Genomic DNA, 21,684 nt, shown 5'->3' with positions numbered 1-21,684 from the left:
GGAAATTTGGAATAGTGTATCAATCAGGGGTATTGTTATTACAGTTAAGAAATTTTAACTGAATGCATGTCACAGAAAGCTGGATACCCTTGAATAATAGCAAAAGAATTAGAAGCATGGTCTGAACACATAAGACGTGCCATAATATGTAAGCAGCTGATAAATACCGTAAGAATAAGAATCTGAGGAGAGGTACAGAACATCTCCAGGATGGTTAGGTATATTTATTAATCAAGAGAACACTGACATGCTCCTAAGAAAAAAGATCAGGAAGCATTGGTAGTGCTGTGTAAGGAACACTAAGTCATTTATCCTTTTTCTGCAGACATTTAACACTGGGAAATTTATTCTTGAATACAATTTGAAGTGCTGTTTTTTCCCAGCTTCTTTTCAACCTCGAAAGTTTTTCAGCCAGTCTAGGCAGTAACATTCGAGCATCAAAATTAGATTTAACTTGTCTCATTGGAGTTATTATTTTGCTAGCTCTGCTGCTTAACTATTCAGTGAAATCAGTCTCTGCTCATTTCAAGAGTTTCAAGAAAAGGCCACATGCTCCCAGTTGTTCAGGTAATTCCCAAAGTAAGCTTAATCAGGAGAGAGTATCTAAACACCGAAGACCTGTACAGGCAAAACCAGAAACTACCCTCTGATTTAGAAGAGTCAGTAAGAGAACTGATGTCAAACTTTGAATATATCTTCACTGCAGATTTAAGATGAGTGACAGCTGAATGATAGTCATATTACAAAGCTGTGCTCAGGTCATCATCACCTTATTGCACAATTCCATGCAGGCATTTCATGCAGCTCCAAGTGTCAGGCCAAAAGTTAAAGCCTTGTATTAATTAATTTCTTCTGTGAGTTCCAGTACGCAATGTTTATTCTGTTGTATACTGTGTTGTTAAGGCATGCCCAGTTACTCTGACAAATCAAAATGAATTACAGCAGATTTTCAAAGAAAAATTATACTTTTTTTTCCTCTGAGAGTAGCTAAGCTTTTCTGCTTCACAGAGGAATACAGATATTCCCAGAAATGCAGAGAATAACATGACTAAATGTCAAAAATGTCAAAAATCAAGATGGAATTACCCCTATGCTACTCATTTCAGTTGAGTAGATGTTTCAGTTTTAGTCAGTATGGCACAGAGCACAACTGCAGGTGTCATAAATTTCAAAAACTGATTCTCCATAGTGCAGCTGGCTGATTCTGCAAAAGCATAACCTGCTATAGAACTGTGATCTGTAGAACTCCTAGGTTCTATTAATGTACTTTGAGAATAATTTATTCTAATTATGCCCCAAGATATTCTCACCAATCAGAAGTCTGAATCTCATTTCAAACATTTTTAAGAAAATTTTTACTCATGTTACTATGCAACCGCCACTGAAGAGTTTCGACACATGCATTGTTTAGCTCATAACCACCAGAAAGTGAAGCTCATTATACAAATTCGCACAAAATGGAAGACATCTGAAATGAAAAATTATTTAAATGTTTTCTATATGCTAATATAAACATTTAGTGCTAAATAAAATAGACAATCACCTCCATTTCTAGTATCAATAATTTATTTTTTTATTTTTCACATTTTGCAATCTGTTACAGGAGAAGAAACACTTGCTAGTGAAAGTGACACATTTTTTAACCATTTCCCAAAGTAATGAAAATACTTAAGCATATTCCCTACTCTGCAGATTTATGACTGAACTGCCAATATTAAATCATTTTAAGCAAGTGTACTCCCTATTTATTCCTTGTGTAAATTAGTTTTAGTACTCTCCTTCTCCTACAGGAAGACTAATATCTAATTTTCTTTATTCTAAATTCTCAATCTTTGATCTCCCTACTTATCTATCTCAGAACAAGCCAAACAGAATAGTTACTGAAGCCAAAGCCACACAAGTGGAATCGGTGCCAAGGTTCTGCTTTTTCCTGGCAACCTACTCAGTTTCCTACTGGCCCAAAAGGAAACAAAATAACCTCCTAGTTTTCCCAAAACTAGATTCTCTGCATGACAGTGCATTGCTTTGCCACTAAACTGGCCACAGTGAATGTTCTTACAGGAAACAAGTCAGGTAACTAACAATATACAAAGAATTATAAATGAATTTGGTAAAAATGTTTCTAACATTTTCTCAATGGTTTATTAACTAGAATCCTACTTTCCTTCCACAAAATATATATTTTTTATAAATACATTTTAATACAGACGATTCTGATTGATTCTATGCAAAAAAAGTCAATGTCACATTCAAACAGGTATTCTCAGTGTAGCATTAAGATAAAAGCAGACATCACAGTAGGCATCAACACAGTGATTCTTGGGAGGCAGTTTACAACATCTTGTGAACAGATATATAAACACACACTTTCAGCCACGTAATCAGACTATCCTGTGATGTACAAAATAATGGAGCTGCACTCGAGGCCTGGAGTATCACACCCTTGAAATATATTTCCATGTTTAGAAAATGATATGAACTGTCAATAAGATTTACTATCTCATTAATATTAAACACTGTGTAAACTTAGCTAGTGCTTGTGCTGGGGATGTAGAAAAGAACTGCTAACAGAAGCTACAGGCTACTTCAAAACTCAGCAGAAAAAACATTTAAACTAATCACGGCCTTAAAACTCCTGGTTCCAACTAGCTGAAATTAACACTCTCTCTCTCTCTCTCTCTCTCACATTCCTTCGCCTTTGTTTTTTTCCAAAGGTAACTTCTACCACTACAGTCAATGTACGCCAATCAGCTTTGGATCCTGCAAATAAATCCTTGTGCACATAAGCTTGTCTCATTATCATTTGTGCAATACAGGTGCAGGTCTAGCTGCTTTTCTCTTTTGTAAGGGATACAAGTAATCTCTACAATTTGGTTCCTAATCAGATCTAATTAAAATTGAGCTGTCAACAGTTTTTTTTTCCAGATGTTATGAATATTTAACAGATCAGTTTTATAATACATATTAAGTGTGAAATTTGGATATTAGCATGTTATTACCTTAAATAGTCCCCAAATAATCTTTCCTTGAATAAGCGTTCCTTTAATTTTTGTCACAAAGCTTGAATTCTAGGTTTTATGGGTGACCATGCATCACCATTTCTCAATATACTTTAATAGTCTGTTCGCATCAGCAGGAAGGGACTTGGCAGCCTGCAAGCTGTTTCATACACAGACAGCCACTCGCTGCACTTCTGACACTCCCACACAAGTATTTGAGATACAGCTCAAATGAAGGACAGAGGTGGCAAACAGAGCTATCTTACTGACTTGCTGATAAAACAAGATGTAGAGAGAGATTGTGAGCAAGAACTAAGCCCCAGCACCTAGTTTTCAAAATACTTTCTATGTAAAAAAAAAAAAAAGAGAAATCCTCCTGAGTCAGGGAGAGTGGATTATTCCGTAGTTATGTAGGTGTCACCACATAACAGACACATTCACAGAAACATTTTTGGCTTTGGTCACTGATCTGAGATCAAAGTTTCTTAAATTTAAACCATACCTACACTGGGTGTGTTAATCTTGAAAATAAATTCTATTTCTGCTCCTAAAGTTTGTGAATTATTAGAACATGCAGCATGGTAGTTAACCACAAATATTTTCCTGTTACCTTTCTTAACAAAACCTGAAGTTTAAAGGAACTTAAGACTGAGAAAGTAAATTAATTTGTTATGTTGAGTTACAATTATGGCAAAATCAGTACATGCAGAGACTTGGCTTCCTTTTCCAAAATTAATTCAGTATGTAAAGTACACATATAATTATGTCTTATGATGGGAAACAACTAGTCATTATTAGCAGATAATCTTGCTTAGCTTTTTGATGTTTTCTTTTGCTTTTAGAAAGCCAGATCCCAAATTTGCAGATGGACTCATTAAAACAGATTTATTGTTACAGTGATAATTAAAATAATTTTTAAAAGAGAGCAAAGAAAAATATAAAAATATAGATTTTTAGAGACAGAATTTTGTGATTTTGTAAGTAAACTTGCAAAGTAAGCCAAATAGAGATTGATATTAAAAACACAGAATAACAACTAGCCAGGAAGGCTAGATGTTTGCTTAAGATTTGACTTTCAACTAGTTTATAACAAGAATCAGCTGCCAATTTAAGGAGAAACTGCAGGTCTAATTTTATAACTGACCTGAGAGCTTTCTACTCCCTTTTCAGGTGAATGAAAGTTGAAGTTGCTCAGTGCCTTACGATGTATGGTCTTTAAAAAAGCAAAATTCCTCACCCTGAAAACCTAAAATATGTTGAGGTTTATTTTATTAAAAATGCCCAACTTTATTTTCTTGTTTTAGAGTAATCCTAATTATAGAAGACAAATTAACTCAGTAAAACATCTCATTTATTTTACTAAATTTTCTATTAGCCTGAAATTGTAACCCATGGAATCTGAATTATCAGAACAGTTAGCTGAATTCATGATGGAGATCAGTAGTTGATAGTTCGTCCTCTTTTATGCTTAACCTCAAACCTACCATAAAATGCAGAGTGTTAGAAAGTCCATTCAGCAACAAATTACACTTCTGGGAACGGGGTAACTTTCTCCAGGTTTTTCTTCCTAAGTTTTTGTAGGCGCACATTTCTCTTTCAAGTTTTGGTTGATTACAGTAATATTTCTTACGGTATTACCTTTTTTTTTTTTAATCTAAAGTCTTAAAAGGAGGTAGCATAAAAAAGGAGCAGAACATGCCTATTTCAGTTCAGCAAACAATATTCACATACAGAGAGGATACTCAACATGATAACCCAAGACTGACAAGAGTCTGCATAGAAGTTCAATTACCACTCTCCCAGAAATATACTGAGATGATACAGCTGTTCGAAATGTATGACTGGCAATTCTGGGCAAGCACCATTGCTGGAAGTTCCTTAAAACTCATGCACAGACATGATTAGTATGAACAACAGATAAGATTTGAAAGATCTTAACTGAAAAGTGTGTATGATGCTAGTTACAAATATACACACCCTCTTCTGTCTTCAAGTCAATACATTTTCTCCTTCTAGAGTCGGACAAAAATTCACAAATACTTGAGTCTGCAAAATTTCTTAAAATATAAAGATAGTTTAATAGCCCTGATGCAAAAAATGGGGGGAGGGGGTGTTTGTAGACTTTTTGTAGACTATTTTCACCTTTAGGAATTACTGTACTACAAAACTTTGTGATCAGTAGCTCAAAGCATTATAAAAATAATGAGGAAATTCTTTGTAACCCTCAAACAGGTAAGTCAACCATAGGCTAATTTTATAGTTTAATACACTACAGACAAAAAACAGTGATAAATATGTCTCATCATGGTAGTAATTACTGCAAGATACCAGTTGTGTAAAATCAGTGAACTCCACATACTTTCTTAGCTATCAATCTTCATAAAAAATTCTGTGCTGTAACCTAAACTCACTGTATTTTCTTTAGAAAACTGAATCAACTTTCAGAAGTAAAGAAAGCCAAGCCAAATACAAATGGTAACACATTTAATAGTAATCACAGCCCCAATAATAGCACAAAACCTCCCTGCTCTTGGATAGATTTTTAGACAGGCTACATGTGGAACCATTTGTAGTTTTCCTGTTGGACTTAGGCTGTTACTGGAAGATGTTAATCACGACTGGAAATGGTATTTTATAAAAATTACTACAGTCACACCTATCTGAGGCTAACACATAATGTTCCACTGAAACTCACAGAATTAGACATGGAGACATCAAGTATTTATAGAAATATCTACAAACTGCAACTGCCAATTATTAGACTACCAGTGAACTGATCCCTAGAGTAAGGGTTTCATGACAACATGCTACTCAGGCAAAATATAGATGAAAGTGTTTTACTGCACACAACCTTCTCAGATTTTTATTTTATTTTGTTTTGCCTACACTAATTTATTCTTTTGAGGTTGCTACTTCTTTGCACTTCTATCTTTCTAAGAAGAAGCACATTCTGAGAAACTTGTGCAAAATGGTTCTTAAACTGCTTACGGAGACAAGACAGAGCTTTTGATAAATCTGTGTTGTGCCTTAAACAAAGTCTTACATTATCAGACTCACTGTTTCAGGAGTATTAATATCAAATGCAAAACATTTTTTAACAAAGAGGAAAACACTATCAAAACATTCTTCAAATTCAGATACAAACACGAAATTGGAAATTCACACACTGATTGCCTTACACAAAAGAAAGTGTTGCTCTAACAAGTAATGCTGAAGCCCTTGTCCTGGTATTGAGCAGAGAAAAAAAAGAACAGAAACGGAAAACCCATACCATGAATAGGCTGAATGTTAACTATGTAATAATGTCACCCTAACCTAAAACCCTTCATTTTTTCCTGATTATTCTGCATTCTATTTGCAAAATTGAGAATGCCTATGACAGTTTGTAGACCCTCAATGCTATTTTGCCTCCATCTGAAATGTAAAAGGACAGCACCTGACTATAAACAGGCCTGTCATTGAACTACTCATCTTCATTGCAAGTTCCACTGTTTCCAAGATTAAACAGAATATTACGTAGAAGGAACAAAAAAAAAAAAAAAGGAAAGTATGAGATACCTATTTAGAGAAATAATCTAAGGATGAAACTTTTGCTTTTGTAAGGTGTTACGCTGAACATTTTTAACTGAATGTAAAAGGTAAACTGACCGTGCCTTTGAAGCATCCACAGATAGAAACAAATAGACACAACTCTGCATCTGCATCCATCAACTCACATGGTTTCTCAGATTACATTATTTGAGAAAGCCATCATGTCCTAAAAGATACTTGAGGGCAAGAACACAAATCCACAGAATTAGGGCAAAATTCCGCAGGTCCCACAAGGCCATTTCCAAAGCAGACACTTAAAGAACTTAGGGCAGTGGTATCCAAAGATCGCTTAGCATTGTAGAACTGTTTAAAGTTCTGAAGAAGTGGGTCTGCTTCAAAGCTCAGCAAAGATGAGACTGGCCAATTTAGTCATGAAACTCCTACTGTGGCAGAGTCCTTGGTTTGTGGATCCTTGTTCAGTTGTTGTTGCAGGCAACTGAACTGAAGGTGTTGTTATCCCTGACAACTTCTATAGGAAAAGGAAGGCCAGCGCAGGCTGGCTGTCCATCCTGTGCTCAAGGTCCTCCGCTGTAGGAATAATCTGCCTTGTTGTGCATCACCAGCTTGTTGTCTACAAAGTAGAAACTGTCCGACTGTGTCTCATACGGATGAAGGATCATCTCTCGAACTGCAGACAAAAGAACAAATTAGTCATGTTATGCACTAGCCCTACTGTAGCAACACTCAGTGCTGACTACTCTCGGAGACCGGGTCTCAGCTATGTTTAATGGCATGGCTCAGAGAGCAACAAACTCTAAAGTGAAAAAAAAAAACCCCAACCAAACAAAACCAAAACAGGAGCCTACCCAAACCATTTGTTTTTCAGTAGCATTTAAAGAACTCAAACAGAATCCAAATATGTTAAGGCACCACACAAACTGTAAGTGTTCTCAAAACAATATTGCATTAGTTTTGAGTTAAGAAGATAGCCAACTCAAAACAAGTAAGCAAAGCACATCACTATTTTACACAGACTGTAATATTCGTACTGACATACATGATGAAGGGCTATAGAGAATTAGGGCATGCAGGTGTAGCACTGATGCCATTACATCTTGGGAGAGGGGAGAGAAAATAAAAGTTATGTTCACACTAAAACTGAAACCTCTCAAGCTATCCAGGTAGGACATCAACCATGAAAGCAGAACATAAAGTTTAAGTTACCCATTTGATTGAACATCTTTCCAGTCCTGCTTTTTTTTAGTTATTTTATAACACATTTTTTTCTATGTGGCGCTGAAGCTTCGCTTTTATGAATAAAAAAGCAACCATCTGGTGGTGACAGGATATGTGGTACTAGAAAACAAAAGCTGTACTAAACACAGATACAAAACTACTTGAATGTATTTTTCCATACCCGTTTTCTATAGACAGCTCATTGGAAAGGGCTTCTCCAAAACAACTTAGACTAACATCACTATCTGGTAGCCCAATAACTGAAAAGAGCTTACTGAGATCCTCCGAGAGCTGTGGGAATTCGTAGATGTGCTCACACGTATTTTTACTGCTGGGGATGCAGAACCCGAATTCAAAATCAAAACTCTTGAGCAATTGATCTCGGAAGTAATGCCTCTCGATCATGCGGAAGTTATTAATGGGTTTGTCCCCTACTGTGAATTCCACCCTGAAGAGGAAGGATAAGAGTGAAATGAGCTTTCCTCATTAAGCAAGATTTTCAGACACTGCTGTCAGGTAGAAAAGAACTCTTCTTAAAAAAAAAAAAAAGGCAAAATAATTCAATCAAATCAATGGTACTAATCAAATTCTCTCTCTTTTTTTAAAGGTATGCTGCAGGGACACAACATAGCATTGTAAATCATAGCTTATTCTATATTTTTATACCCTTTCCTCCATAAAAATGATATGCAAGACAATTGTGCAAGCTTAAACTCATCTTCAGGGAAGAAAAAAAAATCCCTCCAACTTTACTGGATAAGCACTTCACTAGATCATTCACTAGAATTGTGCTGCATTGTATTTTAATTCTTCCAACTGCTATTAAAAAGACAGATCTACAGAAAGACTCTCTTTCTTTTTTTCCTGCTTTGTAGATGGTAAAAGAGGGCAAGTTTCAACCAAGACTGTACTCAAGTTTCTCCTACCAAGAGGCATGACCTCTTGGAGAGAGAGAGGTATTAGCTACACACGATGCACTGCACTGTGAGGAAGCCAGGCAGACACTGTTCCATGTCTGGCACAGAACAAGAGTTGGGTATTTACCATTTCAATAAAATAGTGGCCAAAGCGGTGCTAACTGATACATGACTTTAATCTTTCTTCCAAAACAAAGTCTAAATGGTGCAATTCTGTTTTAAGATTAGCAGGAAGCCGTAATGTGCAACTTTGCTCTAAATACTTGCTGCTGAAGGGCTCTATCAAAATGCAGACTAACATGAATCCAAACTAATGATTTCTATATACCTGGGGGGAAAAAAATTGCACTGGAACAGTAACTGATGCTCAATTATAGTATTATGGTCTTAATGCCATAATAACGATGGACATAAAGCTCTTAATTAGATCTGCTAATTTAAACTTCAGTGAATGTCAAAGAAAAACAAGGGTAACAAAGGTTCTGCCATAGTGTGATCCAATATCCTTCTAAAATCTTCAATAAAGGCAGAAGGGCCACCAGCCAACTCTTCAAGAGGGCAGAAGAGAAAACACCAGCTAAAACTTGCACCTTTCCATGCACACTATTTAACTGTGGAAAAAATTACTACTAACTTATGCTAAAGAAAAAATATACCCTGTCACTTGTATTACAGTAGCAATATCTTTGGTCCAAAGCTTTACAGAAAAATACTTCAGATGCCACATTTTGGTGTGGTTTATTGATGGATGCATGAGGTCCTAGCTCAAAGATCATTCTGATACATGAAGTGTCAAACACAACTTCACCATTTCATCTTTGGATTAGTGTCTTTTGGGGAAAGCGATGTGGAAGGCTGCAGAAACATCTTCCAAAACAGGCTGAGCCTCTGACAAACAAACCATAATTTGCAGAAAAGAGCTGGAGTATCTGGGTAGTCTGTCCACTTTATAGTGCTTCTTTTAGCATTAATCTCTTCAACCCCATGCCTGTTCTTAGGGTAAATAAACAAACAAAAGGAATGGGGAACGCAAGGCAACCAGCCAAGACATTTGGAGCTCCTCATAATAAAGAGAGATCTCCGTTAGACCAACTTAAGCAAAACCGATAGGAATAGTAAGAGCCACTTCTGCTTTATAAGATTTCAGGAGTTTTTCCGTACGAGAAAAAGTAGCACAGGAGCGATTACTTACGTGGCTCCCACTTGCCGAAGTCTAAGAAAAGCTGGGGTAAACTGGTAGCGTACAAACCGTCCGGCATTGGGGTCAATGTCCTTCTTGTCATTGTGTTCACGTTCTGGAAAAGCGTAAAGGAAAGCTCCGTCACTGTTGTCTGAGGAACAGAAAGCCAGTGAAAACACCAGAGCAACGGTAATCTCCTCCTCGGCCTCCCGCCCGCAGTGGAGTCTTCGCTCGGAGGCGCGAGGATGAGGCACAGCGAACAACCCATAGCACGTTCAGCACCAGAAGGACCTTTCGCACGTTCTGCAGCTCCCGGGCAAGGTTAGCTAATTCATCCTTAAATCCCTGCAGAACAGAGCAAACAGACCGCAGCAGGAGAAAACGTTTTCTAATAATCCAGCTGCGAAAATACGTGGTTTGTCCCTCAGAAGTAAGTGTTGAGCTCAGCTGCAGCAGCAGCAAAGTTTTGCTGTCTTTTTAAGTACTGCAGCCCTCACATTTCTATTGATTTGGCAATGCTGGAAATCGGTTCCCCAGGAAAAAAGGAAGTCGGGCTCTGTTCTGGTAGAACGCGGAATAAACAAAGAGCTCTCTGTAAAGAAACTGGGCAAGCAGCAAACGGTTGTGTATTATTAACTAGGAAAAGGTATGTTAATGAGCAAAAAAATTCAGAGATCAAAGTTTAAGGGCTCCTCACCAAAATGAAGGAGATGGATAGATAGATATACATACAAAATACTACAAATTCCCCATTAGAGATTCTATTTCTGATTTTCCTCACTGTTAAGGATGACCATGCACAGTGACCTCATTACACTCAGTTCTTTCGTGGCTTTATTAACGAGTTCATAAAAATAACATTCGGTCACAATGTGATTCACACAAGCATTTCTCAGTCACTATGGTATAAGGGGAAAAAGCAAAAAATACTTTGTAGAGAACAAACTTTTAAAATTCCTAGCAAGACAATTTACTCAAAACATGCTTCCTTTAAAAAAAAGGAGCAAACCAACCAACCTGTTATCTGCCTTACAAAGTTGCCTTCGGGTTTTGCTCACCAACTTTAAAAGAAAGGACAGAAATCTGGTTTTGAAAGAGAGAGTAAGAACTGGGAGCTTTACCTTTACTCCTTACTGTCTCTTCTAGTGCAAGAATTAGGGAACACAATGAAACTAGCAGGCAATAGAGCCAAAGCAAAAGCAGGCAGTGTCAACCACAACATGCAGTTAAGCTGGGAAATTCCTTGCTATAGGACATTGTGGTGCTGAAAAGGTGCATTGGTTCAAGAAATAAAAATCCACTGAGGGCTATTAAATACGAAGACATTGCATGCAGCAAAGGAGCTCCTGGAACTATATAATACTGGAGGCCAGGAAACTATTCTGAGCAAGGATGAGGGCATGCTCATCCTCTTCCCATAGTCCAAGGCGTCCATTGCTGGTCACTCAAAGACAGCATTTGCAGGAGCCCTTCGGGCTGAGCCATTCCTTAGGCTCTGGAGGGACTTACTGTTCCTACCTCTACTGCAGAATGGCAGCATGCCTCTGACCAAGCTATTTCACCTTAGCACCTCATTTGCTATCTCAAAGCTACGGAAAACTTCCTTTCGCGTGCAAGGAGATGGGGAAGATTTGAAAGAGCATTTGATCAAGAAAAGAGCAGTTGCACTGAGCTTTTTACCCGCTGGTGACAGGTAACACCTTGGTGGTTACAAGTAACGCCTAACAAATTATGAAAAAACAAAGCATGTTTTCAGTTTGTCTCATTTGGGCTCCTTTGCACAACTGACATACGGTTTCTGTCTTTCGGAGATGCTTCTTTTCCTGACTCCCGAGAGAAAGATGTTAGCTTGACAGCTAAACTCTGTATGGGGGGACTCTCGCTGATGAACAGCCAAGAAACCAACACATTCCGACTTCCTCCTCCTTTTCTTCTTCTATTTACAATCTCCATCTGTCCTTTCTCATCGCAGATGGCAATCACAGGAATGCAGCAGCAATGTTAACTGCTTGTGTTGGTACAACGGGATACCTGAATCCACGGCAGCTGGGGCTCTAGCCCTCTTGCACTCGATAGCATCTCCTATTTTGAGGAAACATGTTGAGTAAAGGGAGTGGAAAAAGGCAAAAGGGAAGCACACATTAGCATTCATTTGTTAATGACAGCAGTATTTTGTGTGTGCGCTCACCTGAAGCCGGGGGTTTGGTGATTTCAAACAGCACTGTGCCAGACTCCATGTCCCGGATTTTGAACCTGGTGAAGTCTATCTTGTAAACGTTTTCCTCGGGAGTGCACAGGTAATCTGCAGAGGAAAGCAAATTTAAATGAGGGCTGCTCAGAAACACCAGGTATTTCGGGCTACTCTCTGGTGGTCACAACCAGAAGTAGGAAGAGCCCAATACCCTCAGTATTGGGTTTTTAACCCAAAGCAAATGTCTGCAAAGAACGTCTACAAAGCTCCACGCTGCTCTGCAAGGGCAGGTGAAAGGGGAAAATGCTCCCTGCCCCGGCACCCTGAGGTGATCACCTTTTCCCAACCCCAAGCCAGCATCATCCGGACCCATTTTCCCTCAAGGTACTGCAAATAGGCAGGACCTCCACCAAATCCTCGCCTTTGCAGGGTAAGAGGCTTTGCCCGTTTTGCAAACTGCCCTCGGGCAGAATGCAAGCGCTAAGCAGCTTTGCGGGCACTAAGCCGCCCGCGCGTCACTGGGACAGGAGCGTCCGTCCTTCCCGCGCCACCTCCCCTCCTCCAGCCCGCCGCAGACTGCGCACGGCCGCCGCTCTCCCGCAGCGCTTGTCCCGGGCAAGGCCTTGCTCCTCGGCGCCAAAAATAGCGTTGAAACCGTTCCCCGTGCTAGGAAACGGCCTGGGAACGGAGCCCTCCCCGGCCTCGGGAGCCCTCCCCGGCCGGGACGTCGGACGGCTCCACGGGAAGGAGGGATCGGGGTGCCCGCGGTGCTCTCCACACGGACAGGCGCGGATTGAGAGAGCTCCAGTAACTTTCTTTATCCGGACAAATCTAACTAAATGTGCAGGCCTAAAAGCTGGCTTAGCTTTTCAATGACTACGCAGCTGCATTTTTTAAGAGGCTTGGGTTAGAAGTTTTAAGAAAGGTAAAAGTAATACGTCAAAATTGTAATTCTAAGCCCTTTCTCAGCTGCTAATTCCTGCTGTTAGTCCAAGTTGTTCATTTATTGCAGTTTGCTTTCCTCTTTCGAAAAGTTAAGTGTATCCATCCACCTAAGGCTTATTTATGGAATATATGAAAATAAGTTACAGCGGAGTTAGAGACCCATTACAAGCCTTCAGCACAACTCTACCAAACCGGGTACCTGCATGATGGTTTGGGATTATGCTTCATGGGCACGGTTAGCACATCTGAGAGAGAAGAATTTATCACCCTGAGTAAAAGATGCTCCGACAGAGCAGGAGGGCATCCCCCGTGCCGCACGGTGCCCCCGCGAGACCGCCAAGAGCTTTAGGCACCGACGCGTCCGCCAGCCCACGCTCCTGCCCCGCGCACGACACGGGCATCAGGGCGCATCGCCGGCTTTGCCACCTGCATCCAGCATCGCTGCTCTCCGCGAGGGCCCCGGGCCGGAGCGCGGCGGGTGCACGGTCTCCCCGGAGCCGGGGCGCCTTCCCCAGAGCACGCAGGCGACTCTGCCAGCCGCGGTTGTCTGCCAGTTAATTATTAAGTGTTTTCCTCCTGCAGAATTCCTCCCCGTCCGGCTCCATGGCAACAGTTTTATCCCCTCCTTGGCAGCGGCGTTGCTGCAGTAACGGTGTCCGTGACTCATCCGGAGGAGAGGAGAGCGAAGCCGAGCCACCGGAAGAGGAGCGAACCCGAGGCAGAATCCCCACCAGGCTCCTGCTCACCGACGCCGGGCCCCGCATGTTATTTTTCTGCACTGATGGTATTTGAAACCTATATTTTTACCATCATGCCAGTATCTCTCTGGATGGCTTCTGGGAAGGTTCACAGCCAGAGGGAAAATACTGCAGCCGAGTTTGTCCTTCTTCTGCGGCCGTGCCCGCTCTCCTAGCAGGAAAATGAGAGGTGTGTGTTCCTCTCAGTTGGCGTTAAACATTCGCCTGCTGCAATTCCTGCTCAAAAGAACAAAACAATCAACTAAAGTAACCACGTGTGGTTGTTTCCCGCACACAAGAGAAGCCTGTGACTACACTGGAAGGTCTCTTCGGCAATGGCACGTCAGCCCCGGGCGATCACCGCTGCCGGGGAGCATCACCCTGCTTGCGATCGGCACAGGCTTCTGCGGAGCTGAGCACCGTCAGATTGGCTACTCTCGTCTCATTCATACTTATTTTTAAATGACCGCAGGCCCCTGTTGCCCACACTTCCATGACGCACTTAACTGCATCATCTGCTTTCATTACACTAATTCAGCATCGCCACAGCTTGGGGAGTGGAGGCAGCATCCATCTCTCCTCTTGTGAGGCTGCTCCAGCCCCCACTGAGCGAAGCGGATCATTACAGCGAAGGCAGGTTTGGTCTCCCAGGACAGAACATGTTCTTATTTCTTCCACCTCCCCAAAGCAGGTTGCGTTATTTCCCACTGAGGAAGCAAATAACCATAGTATCTTCCTGGGCGAGTCCTCAGCACTCACCTGACTCACGGCTGATGGAGGCAACGCTCTCACCAAGGGACGGGCACGTCATCACCGGCTCAGGAAACCCGGCGGATGGTCTCTTGTTCCGAGGCACCCACGTTAAGCAGTGCAAAAGCAGGCTGCGAGTGAGGAATATTTCCAACTCCTTCCTAAAGCACAGTGAATTGCCGTATCCCAGTCCTCCAAACCCAAAGTCCTCCCAGAAAGAGCTCACCGGCTGAACTTGGCCTTGAAGCCAAGAGTGGGCTCTTGCAGCTCGCCCAAGCCGAGTGCCAGCAGCTGCCTCTCACCCGGCACATCACTGTTCCTGCCTGCTGGGGCCTCTGCTGCTAGATCTGCAAGTCCCCGCTACGAGACATTTCCTCTCTCAAGACCTACCATGCTTGTGAAGAGCCTGGAAGCACAACTAGCTGCTGCAGTGGTCTCAGCAAGCAGCAGAGGTGATGGACTTCCTGAGCCAGAAACAATAGATTTTGTCATGAATTCTCCCTTTGTATGAAAAAGTGCTTAAAAAACCAAGCAAACAGCAAACCGTAGCATGTGTTTCGAGCCACATGCTTCCGGAAGCTGGTGCTGCAAAGGGGCACAAAGGGCGAGGGATCATCCAAGGCACATCCCCGCAGCGGAAAGCTAACGGAGGCACTTTCTCCTCCTGCCCTCTCCCCATTACTTTGGTTATCCAACAAATGAGATTAGGTGTCTGATCCCGGTCAAGGAAAGCTAAATGTCAATACTGCATTTGCAGACTCCCTTTGCATCAGTGTCCCCGGACACGTCTGATCAAGAGGAGGCGTTCCCGGGGGACGGAGGTTAGCGCTCCTCGCCGTGCTCCCGCCGAGATCGCCTCTCCTTCTCCACGACCCGGAGAAGGCACATGTCCTCCCTCTCACAGACATCAGCTATTTCTGGGGTGCTCATTAAAGCTTCAAAGCTTGGATTGGGCAGCTCCTATTTTAAGCCTTTAATGGCCCGGAGAGGAAAGCAGAGCCTGGACGGCGTAAGGAAGAACTCAGAGTCCGATGGTGAAAATGGCTCTAAACCAGGATGATGCTGTGCAAGAAACAGATGCAACAGCAGCTGCTTGTGAGAGGAACATCCCTCCCCAGCACCGGCAGTGACAAATTTAGGGAAAGACGAGGCTCCTCTTGCCAGGCAGGCCTATTTCTTAACGTGCATTAGCCAACAAGGTCAGAAGCTATTTTGAAAGCTACTCCCAAGACGTAAGCCAGGTATAAAGCAAAGTCAACTGAAGATGAATTCCAAGAGCTGGAGATTAGGAGATTATCAGATTGAAGAGTCTCAGGAGGAAGCGAGCAAAAATAGCACCAACGCCGCGGAGAGGCAGAGCCGTGATGCAGGGCATTGCACAGGGCCGGCGCCAAGCGGTGCCGGTGCAACCGGAGCCCAATCAAAGAAAATGCTGGACCGCCTGCCCTGCCCTCCACCCGGGCAGCTCAAGTCCCACGGAGACGATGCACCGCGCTGCCCAGCCACGCAGCCCCCACGTCCGTGACCACGGGGGGAACGTTACTGAAATCAGCTCGCTTCAGCCTCGTGCGCAGGACTAACCCAAAGCAAGCAGCCGCTGCCCAAAGCCACACCTGATGCCTCCAGCCCTTGCCGCGGCTTCCCAGTCACCTCCCCGTTTCCACCTGGGACAACCCAAACCTTGAAAACTGGCGGGAGGAGAAACCCGCTCGGCTGCCAGCTCCATACCCTGTATCGCACACACGCCATGCGCGCTCTCCCTAGAAACCTAACAGTCCATATTTAAGCGCGAGACTACTAAAAAAGCCTCCATCCACACAATGCTTAAGTTGTGAGTTATCACAAAGCCTTGAAAAGGTTCGTAGCATATGTTGTGTTGCCTAGGAAAGCAGGGCCGGCGCTAGCAGCCCCACGCAGCTCTCAGACACCGCTCCGCTATTAGAAATCATCATATCAATATATTTTACACATCGCAGCCCCAGACGACTCAGAACAGCGACTCATTAACCGCCGCACAAACACCCACAGCTAATCAGGGCTCCTAATACAATACATTTCTCCAAGTTAATTGGCGAAAGAAGGAAAAGCCGTGGGCCGGGAGCGGCTTTGAAGATGGATTTGTGCACACGAGCTTCCTGTTAACACTACAGCAAAACTGGTATGAAAGTCACCCACGAAGGGTCTGCCCCGAGCAACCACGGCGGCAGCCCTTCGCCAAGTCAGCCTTGAGCCAAAGCTGCTGAGAAAAGTCTCAGAGAAATCCGAAACGACAGCTCAGGGAAGAGATTAGTTTCAGCAATGATTAAGTGCACAGCCCTTATTTTCAGGTTGCATTTTGTAATTGTTGTCATATATGTAATCAATTATTCAACCTTTTGGTTTCCTAAAGTAAAATAAGCTTTACTCTAAGGAAAGCAGTATTACAGACCAAGGGTGCAGGGGCCCGAAGCTGTGCTGCGCAGGGCAACCTCGGAGGCTGAAGCTTGTCTGCTGTTACGTATCTGCTCGAAGGCTGGTGCTAGCCTGCACAGGTAAATGGGGACAGTCGCCCCAGGGGCTGCAATACCGTCTTCCTACTGACCACCTGCAGCCCTAACCCCGAAGACGGGGGGAACAAACAAAAGCTCTCTTTGAATTAACCTTGTCCTGCAGCCAACGGGGCATCTACACCCTTTGGGACTAGCACAGTGTCACCCAGCAAAGCTGCAAGACTGAATGTGGCAAAAGACACGGGGGGACAGTGCGGCTCCTCGGCCAGCCCCATGAGGCAGGACAGGGCGTTCGCAGCCACCAGCGTCCCAGTAATTGCAGACAGGCTCCCCTGATCCTCTGGCTGCCTCAGTAATTAATTGCAATTTGAACTGAGCTCTGCCCTGCTCCTTTGCTAATCCCAAGTTAATCATGTTGTAAGGTTTTTTCTCTTTCGGTAAGCACGGTTGTGCAAGCAAGTAACAAATCCTGCTAATTGCGAAGAAAATGTTTCATTTGCCTTACGCCTAATCCTGCCGCAGTAGCACCGGAGCCAGCCCGGCCGAAGGGCCCAGCTCTGCTGGGGCAGCACCCAGCTCCACCAGGCCGCACCCGGGAAACAGCAGCGGCCACGGAGCTGGGGGAGAATTTAACACTGAAAGGACACACCGTATGCAGGAGAGTTTGCACAACTCCCCCTTTAAGCTTATTAGGAACACGTTAAGAGCAGAGCCCAGCTGGCGCTTCTGGCTTCCCGCACGCTCAGGTTATAGCGGGGGCTTCTCTGGGCTAGCGGCAAGGGCTCTGTGGCCACCGAGCACCTCCTGCTTTTCCAGCTCACCAGCCTGAGATATTTAACATTTAGTCATGCGTCAGGATCCCCAGCACGGAGAGCGTAGCGTGAGCCCCCAGCTGCATTGCCAGCAAGGGCTTTCCCGAGATCCGAGTGCCAGGGAACGGCTCACGAAGCCCATCCGTGCTCTCTGCGGTGCCCGGAGACGCGGCCCTCGGGGGCTGCGGGCGAGTGGACGCCCCAGCGTCGGGACGCGTCGGGGAGCCTTGCACGAGGCAGGGCAGACGCAGGGCTGCAAACCCGGCCCCGGCAGCGAGACCAGCGCCGAGCACGTGCAGGTCAGGTCTGGAAGGGGCTCCCCGGGTGCCAGCACAGCACCCTGCGGCCACATCCGAGCTGGGCCATAGCTGCTTCAATGGATTTATCTCAAAAAGCACCGTTAGAGCCTCAAAGGAGAGCACCTGTGCCATCTGCCATTGCTCGCAGTTCGGGGTTACCTGACCTGGCTGCTCCAGGCACTCGGGAAATCTTCACCGTCGCAGAGGAGCGACGTGAGACTGAAGTGCAGAGTGCTGCTGGCACCCTCACCCCACGCAGGGTTGGCCCGGGAGCACCCGAGCAAGGGCAATGCGCCCGCGCTGCCGCCAGAGCTTCACCCCCACCCGGCCCAGCTGGGCACCCTGAACGGCGAACCAGGGCCGAGGGGTACGACAGCAGAGCCGGGCGCTCACCGGTGGCTCCCACCCACCATCTCCGAGGGCACACAGCAAATTTCAACTTCGAGAAGCACCTAAGTGCCTCGACCCTCCGGGGGCTGCACGTGCCCTTCCCAAAATGCACCCCCTAACTCATGCTCAGCAAAACGCTTCCCGGCGACGCAGCCTGTAGTCCTCACTGCGCCAGCCCAGCCAGGATAACGATGGATTAGGCCCTGTCTGGAGCCAGGAGGGATGTCCAGGGCGCCGGGACGTTTCCACCACGGCTCTCACTCCACAGCCAGCTCCTGCTTCGACTTCGAACCGGCTGGAGCACCACAACTTTGAGTCGTCTGTTGGGCATCGAAACCAGGGTGGACAAAATTTGAGTGGCCAAGGCCATCAGTCTGAATGATTTGGTGGCACAGGCACTGAGGTCTGCTAAGAAATTGAATTCAACTAGTTTTAAGAAAGGAGAGGAAAAAAAAGGAGAGGAAGAGAAGGAGAAATCCTAACACTTCACCTCTCCACCCACCATCCTCTTATGGTTCTCTTAACACATGTCAAAGCTAGTCACCACTGTTAACACTCTTTAAAAGCCATAAATAACCAAGGCCAGGATGCCACATGCTCCTTGCTGCCTTCGCTTATTCCCTTGATGTTGAACAACAGCCTGGAGAGACCGTGTGCTGAGCTCTCCCCTCGCCTGGAAAGAACTTCGCACATCCTCTAGCCCACATCCTCCTTCCCAGGCCAAGCGAGGCACAACCCGCACCCGGGTATCGCCCCAGCTGCCGGCACCAACGCTGAGCCACCTCATACACCAGGGACGGGAAGGGGATAAAAGCTGGGGTTACATCGGGCTAAAGCCAAAAGCCAAAGGGGATGAGAGGGAGGGGAGCGCGAAGGGCTGGGACAAGGCTCTCCTCGAGGGCGAAGCGCCTCGCCGCTGCCTGCTGCACGATCCCTCCTCTCCCTCGGAGTCGCCCCAGGCTGGATGCCTGGAGAGAGTTTTCGGTAGCCACTGTCCCCAGATAAAATGGGGAGAGTTTGCCCAGCAGAGCCAGACAGGGATAAGGAGCTACAAGCAGCAGGCAGGGGGATTTCAAGAGACCCTTAACAACAGGCTAGAGGAAAGGGTAGGAATTTGGCCACTGTCCTGCTCTCGCTCACGTTTTTGGACTACGGGAGGGCACCAAAAGTGACGTGTCTGCTGCACCCCCCCCCCCCCAGCAAGTCCCAGGGAGAGGACAGGGCTGGGGTAGCCACAAGCTGTTCTCCCGCAGCCCGAGAACCTTCCCTTCCCCACAGCTCCCTCCGTCCGGAGCAGAAGACTGGGATGATTTCACATCGATATTTTTGGCAATCTATTTTTATGAGCTTGCTGCAGCCCATGCAAATAATTAAAGGCCGCAGAATGCCCCAAATAAACGTTATGTGGTAAGGACCAGAAAAACGTTTTTGTGCCTTGCTGTCTATGTTTAACCCACCAAGAGGGAAACTGGGCTTGGGAAGGGGTGCTGCAAAGCATCACTGGGCAAAAAAAATACAATACGTCCAGTGTGAGCGGGTTAGCTCATCCAGAGACTGGTCCGAAGGCACGCGGAGGATTTCAGGCCTGGAAAGCTTCTGATGGCTCCCATGTGCCCTGCGGGAGCGGCAAGCTCTTTCCCTGGGAAGGGTTTGGCCAGGGCTCACCTCACAGCGGCTGGTCCTCCCCCGGCGGGACCCAGCAGCACCCGTGTCACCCTCGTCCAGGAAGGGGTGCAAAACACCGGAAAACGTTCCCTTTCTATCTTTCCTTTGCTTCATTGCATGCTGCACCGCGGTGAGAAGGGGAAGGTAGGGAAGAGTGGTATTCCCCGCAGCAAGTCACTCCCCCGGCCCAGCAGTGATGCAGCCGGGAGCAGGGGTCCAAGGACCCTGCCCGGCCCAGCCGGCATCGGCAGCCCCTCTCCGGAGAAGCCTCCACAACGCCCTCCCGAGGGGCAGCGCCGAGGCCCCACGAGTCTTTCCTGCTGCCTGTCCCTCCGTGCTGATCGCCAACGCGGGCGGCTGCTCGCAGCCAGCGCGGCTTCCCGCATCCTTCCTCCCCGAAACCTGCTCCGCCGCCACGCTGCACAGCACTCCGGCCAACCCCTGCTCCTGCCCGACCCGCCGCCGGCGCAGAGGCCCCAGGACGTGCAGAAGGGCCTTTGTGGGGGGCTCGGCCTGCCTCTGGGCACCGCCGCGGCCGGGCTGGCCCCACGCACGCTACTCCTGACCCGGCAGGGCGCTTGCAGCCCGGCACGCTGCAATTTTGGCGCACGGAGCACAGACAGGGCCGCGCCAGCGCCCGCCTGGCCCCAGCCGACTGCACGGCCAAGCACAACAAACCCTCTGGCCCCGCGAGCTCCCGCGCCCGCCGGCCCCAGGATGCTCTCGCAGCCCGTGGCGCTGGGGGGGTCTCGGGGGGTCCGGGAGGGTCTGCGGCAAAGCCCCCTGTGTCGGGGCCACGGAGGCAGCCAGGCCCCGCAGCGGGCACAGGCTGGGGGTCCCTGCACAAAGGGGCGCGGAGGACAGCACCAGGGAGCATCTCCTGCCCGAGCTGCGACCCCGGGGTGGGGGCAGCCTGACTCGCAGCCTGAGCATCCCTGGGGGGGGGCTGCACCCCCAGTGCCGACACCTCGGCTCATGCAGCCCCGGGGGGCCCCTAGCCCCACATCTTGGGAAGGGGAGCTCAGAGGTAGCACAGCCTCGGCCCGTGCATCCCCGGGGGGGCGGTCCCCAGCCCCTGCACCCGCGGGGGAGCCGGGTCCCAGCCCGCTCCCCCCCTCCGGGAGGACCGGGGTCCCCCCGGCGCCCGCAGCCCCGGCCCGCGCATCCCGCCCCCCGGCACGCACCGCTCGTGACCCGCTGCAGCCCCAGCACGTCGTCGGGCCCGATGAGCGCCTTGCGGCCCAGCTCCTCCTCGGTGCGGGCCGCCGCCGCCGCCGCCCCGGCCCCGCCGCTCTTCTTCACCTTCATGGCCCCGCTGCCGCCGCCGCCGGTGTGAGTGGCGCGGCCCGGCTGCGCATCGCCGCCGGCCGCCGGCGCCCGCCGCACCGGGAGGGGCCTCGCCGCCCCGCCCCCGGCCCGCCCCCGCCGAGGCGCGGAGCCCCGGCCCGCAGCACGGCCAGGGCCCCCCCAGCGCTGCCAGGAGGCTCCGGGCCGACACCCGCCTCGGGGAGGTCCGACCCCAAACTGCCCCCAGCACCACCGG

General features: G+C 47.0%; 1 protein-coding gene across 1 annotated transcript; it reads right to left on the bottom strand.

Moving 5' to 3' along the window:
• Window positions 1-1,779: 1,779 nt before the first annotated feature.
• Window positions 1,780-21,546, bottom strand: UNC119 (unc-119 lipid binding chaperone). The gene is made up of 5 exons (XM_064523285.1): window positions 21,326-21,546; window positions 12,052-12,165; window positions 9,876-9,978; window positions 8,042-8,214; window positions 1,780-7,218 (listed from the first exon to the last, which is right to left on the bottom strand). Exons 1-5 carry the CDS (start codon window positions 21,447-21,449, stop codon window positions 7,106-7,108), a joined length of 627 nt encoding a protein of 208 aa, XP_064379355.1. The 5' UTR covers window positions 21,450-21,546; the 3' UTR covers window positions 1,780-7,105.
• Between the last annotated feature and the right edge of the window lie 138 nt (window positions 21,547-21,684).

Source organism: Dromaius novaehollandiae, chromosome 19, assembly GCF_036370855.1.
Source record: "Dromaius novaehollandiae isolate bDroNov1 chromosome 19, bDroNov1.hap1, whole genome shotgun sequence".
Classification (NCBI taxonomy): domain Eukaryota; kingdom Metazoa; phylum Chordata; class Aves; order Casuariiformes; family Dromaiidae; genus Dromaius; species Dromaius novaehollandiae.
This window is presented reverse-complemented; position numbering and strand designations above follow the sequence as displayed.

Excerpts from the sequence above, each read along its gene's own strand:
- UNC119 (XM_064523285.1), bottom strand. The coding sequence starts at position 21,449 with ATGAAGGTGAAGAAGAGCGGCGGGGCCGGGGCGGCGGCGGCGGCGGCC. Across the intron at positions 12,166-21,325 it reads GCTGCAGCGGGTCACGAGCG|ATTACCTGTGCACTCCCGAG; the intron begins GTGCGTGCCGGG and ends TTTCCTCTGCAG. Across the intron at positions 7,219-8,041 it reads ACAGCTCTCGGAGGATCTCA|TTCGAGAGATGATCCTTCAT; the intron begins GTAAGCTCTTTT and ends TTTTGTCTGCAG.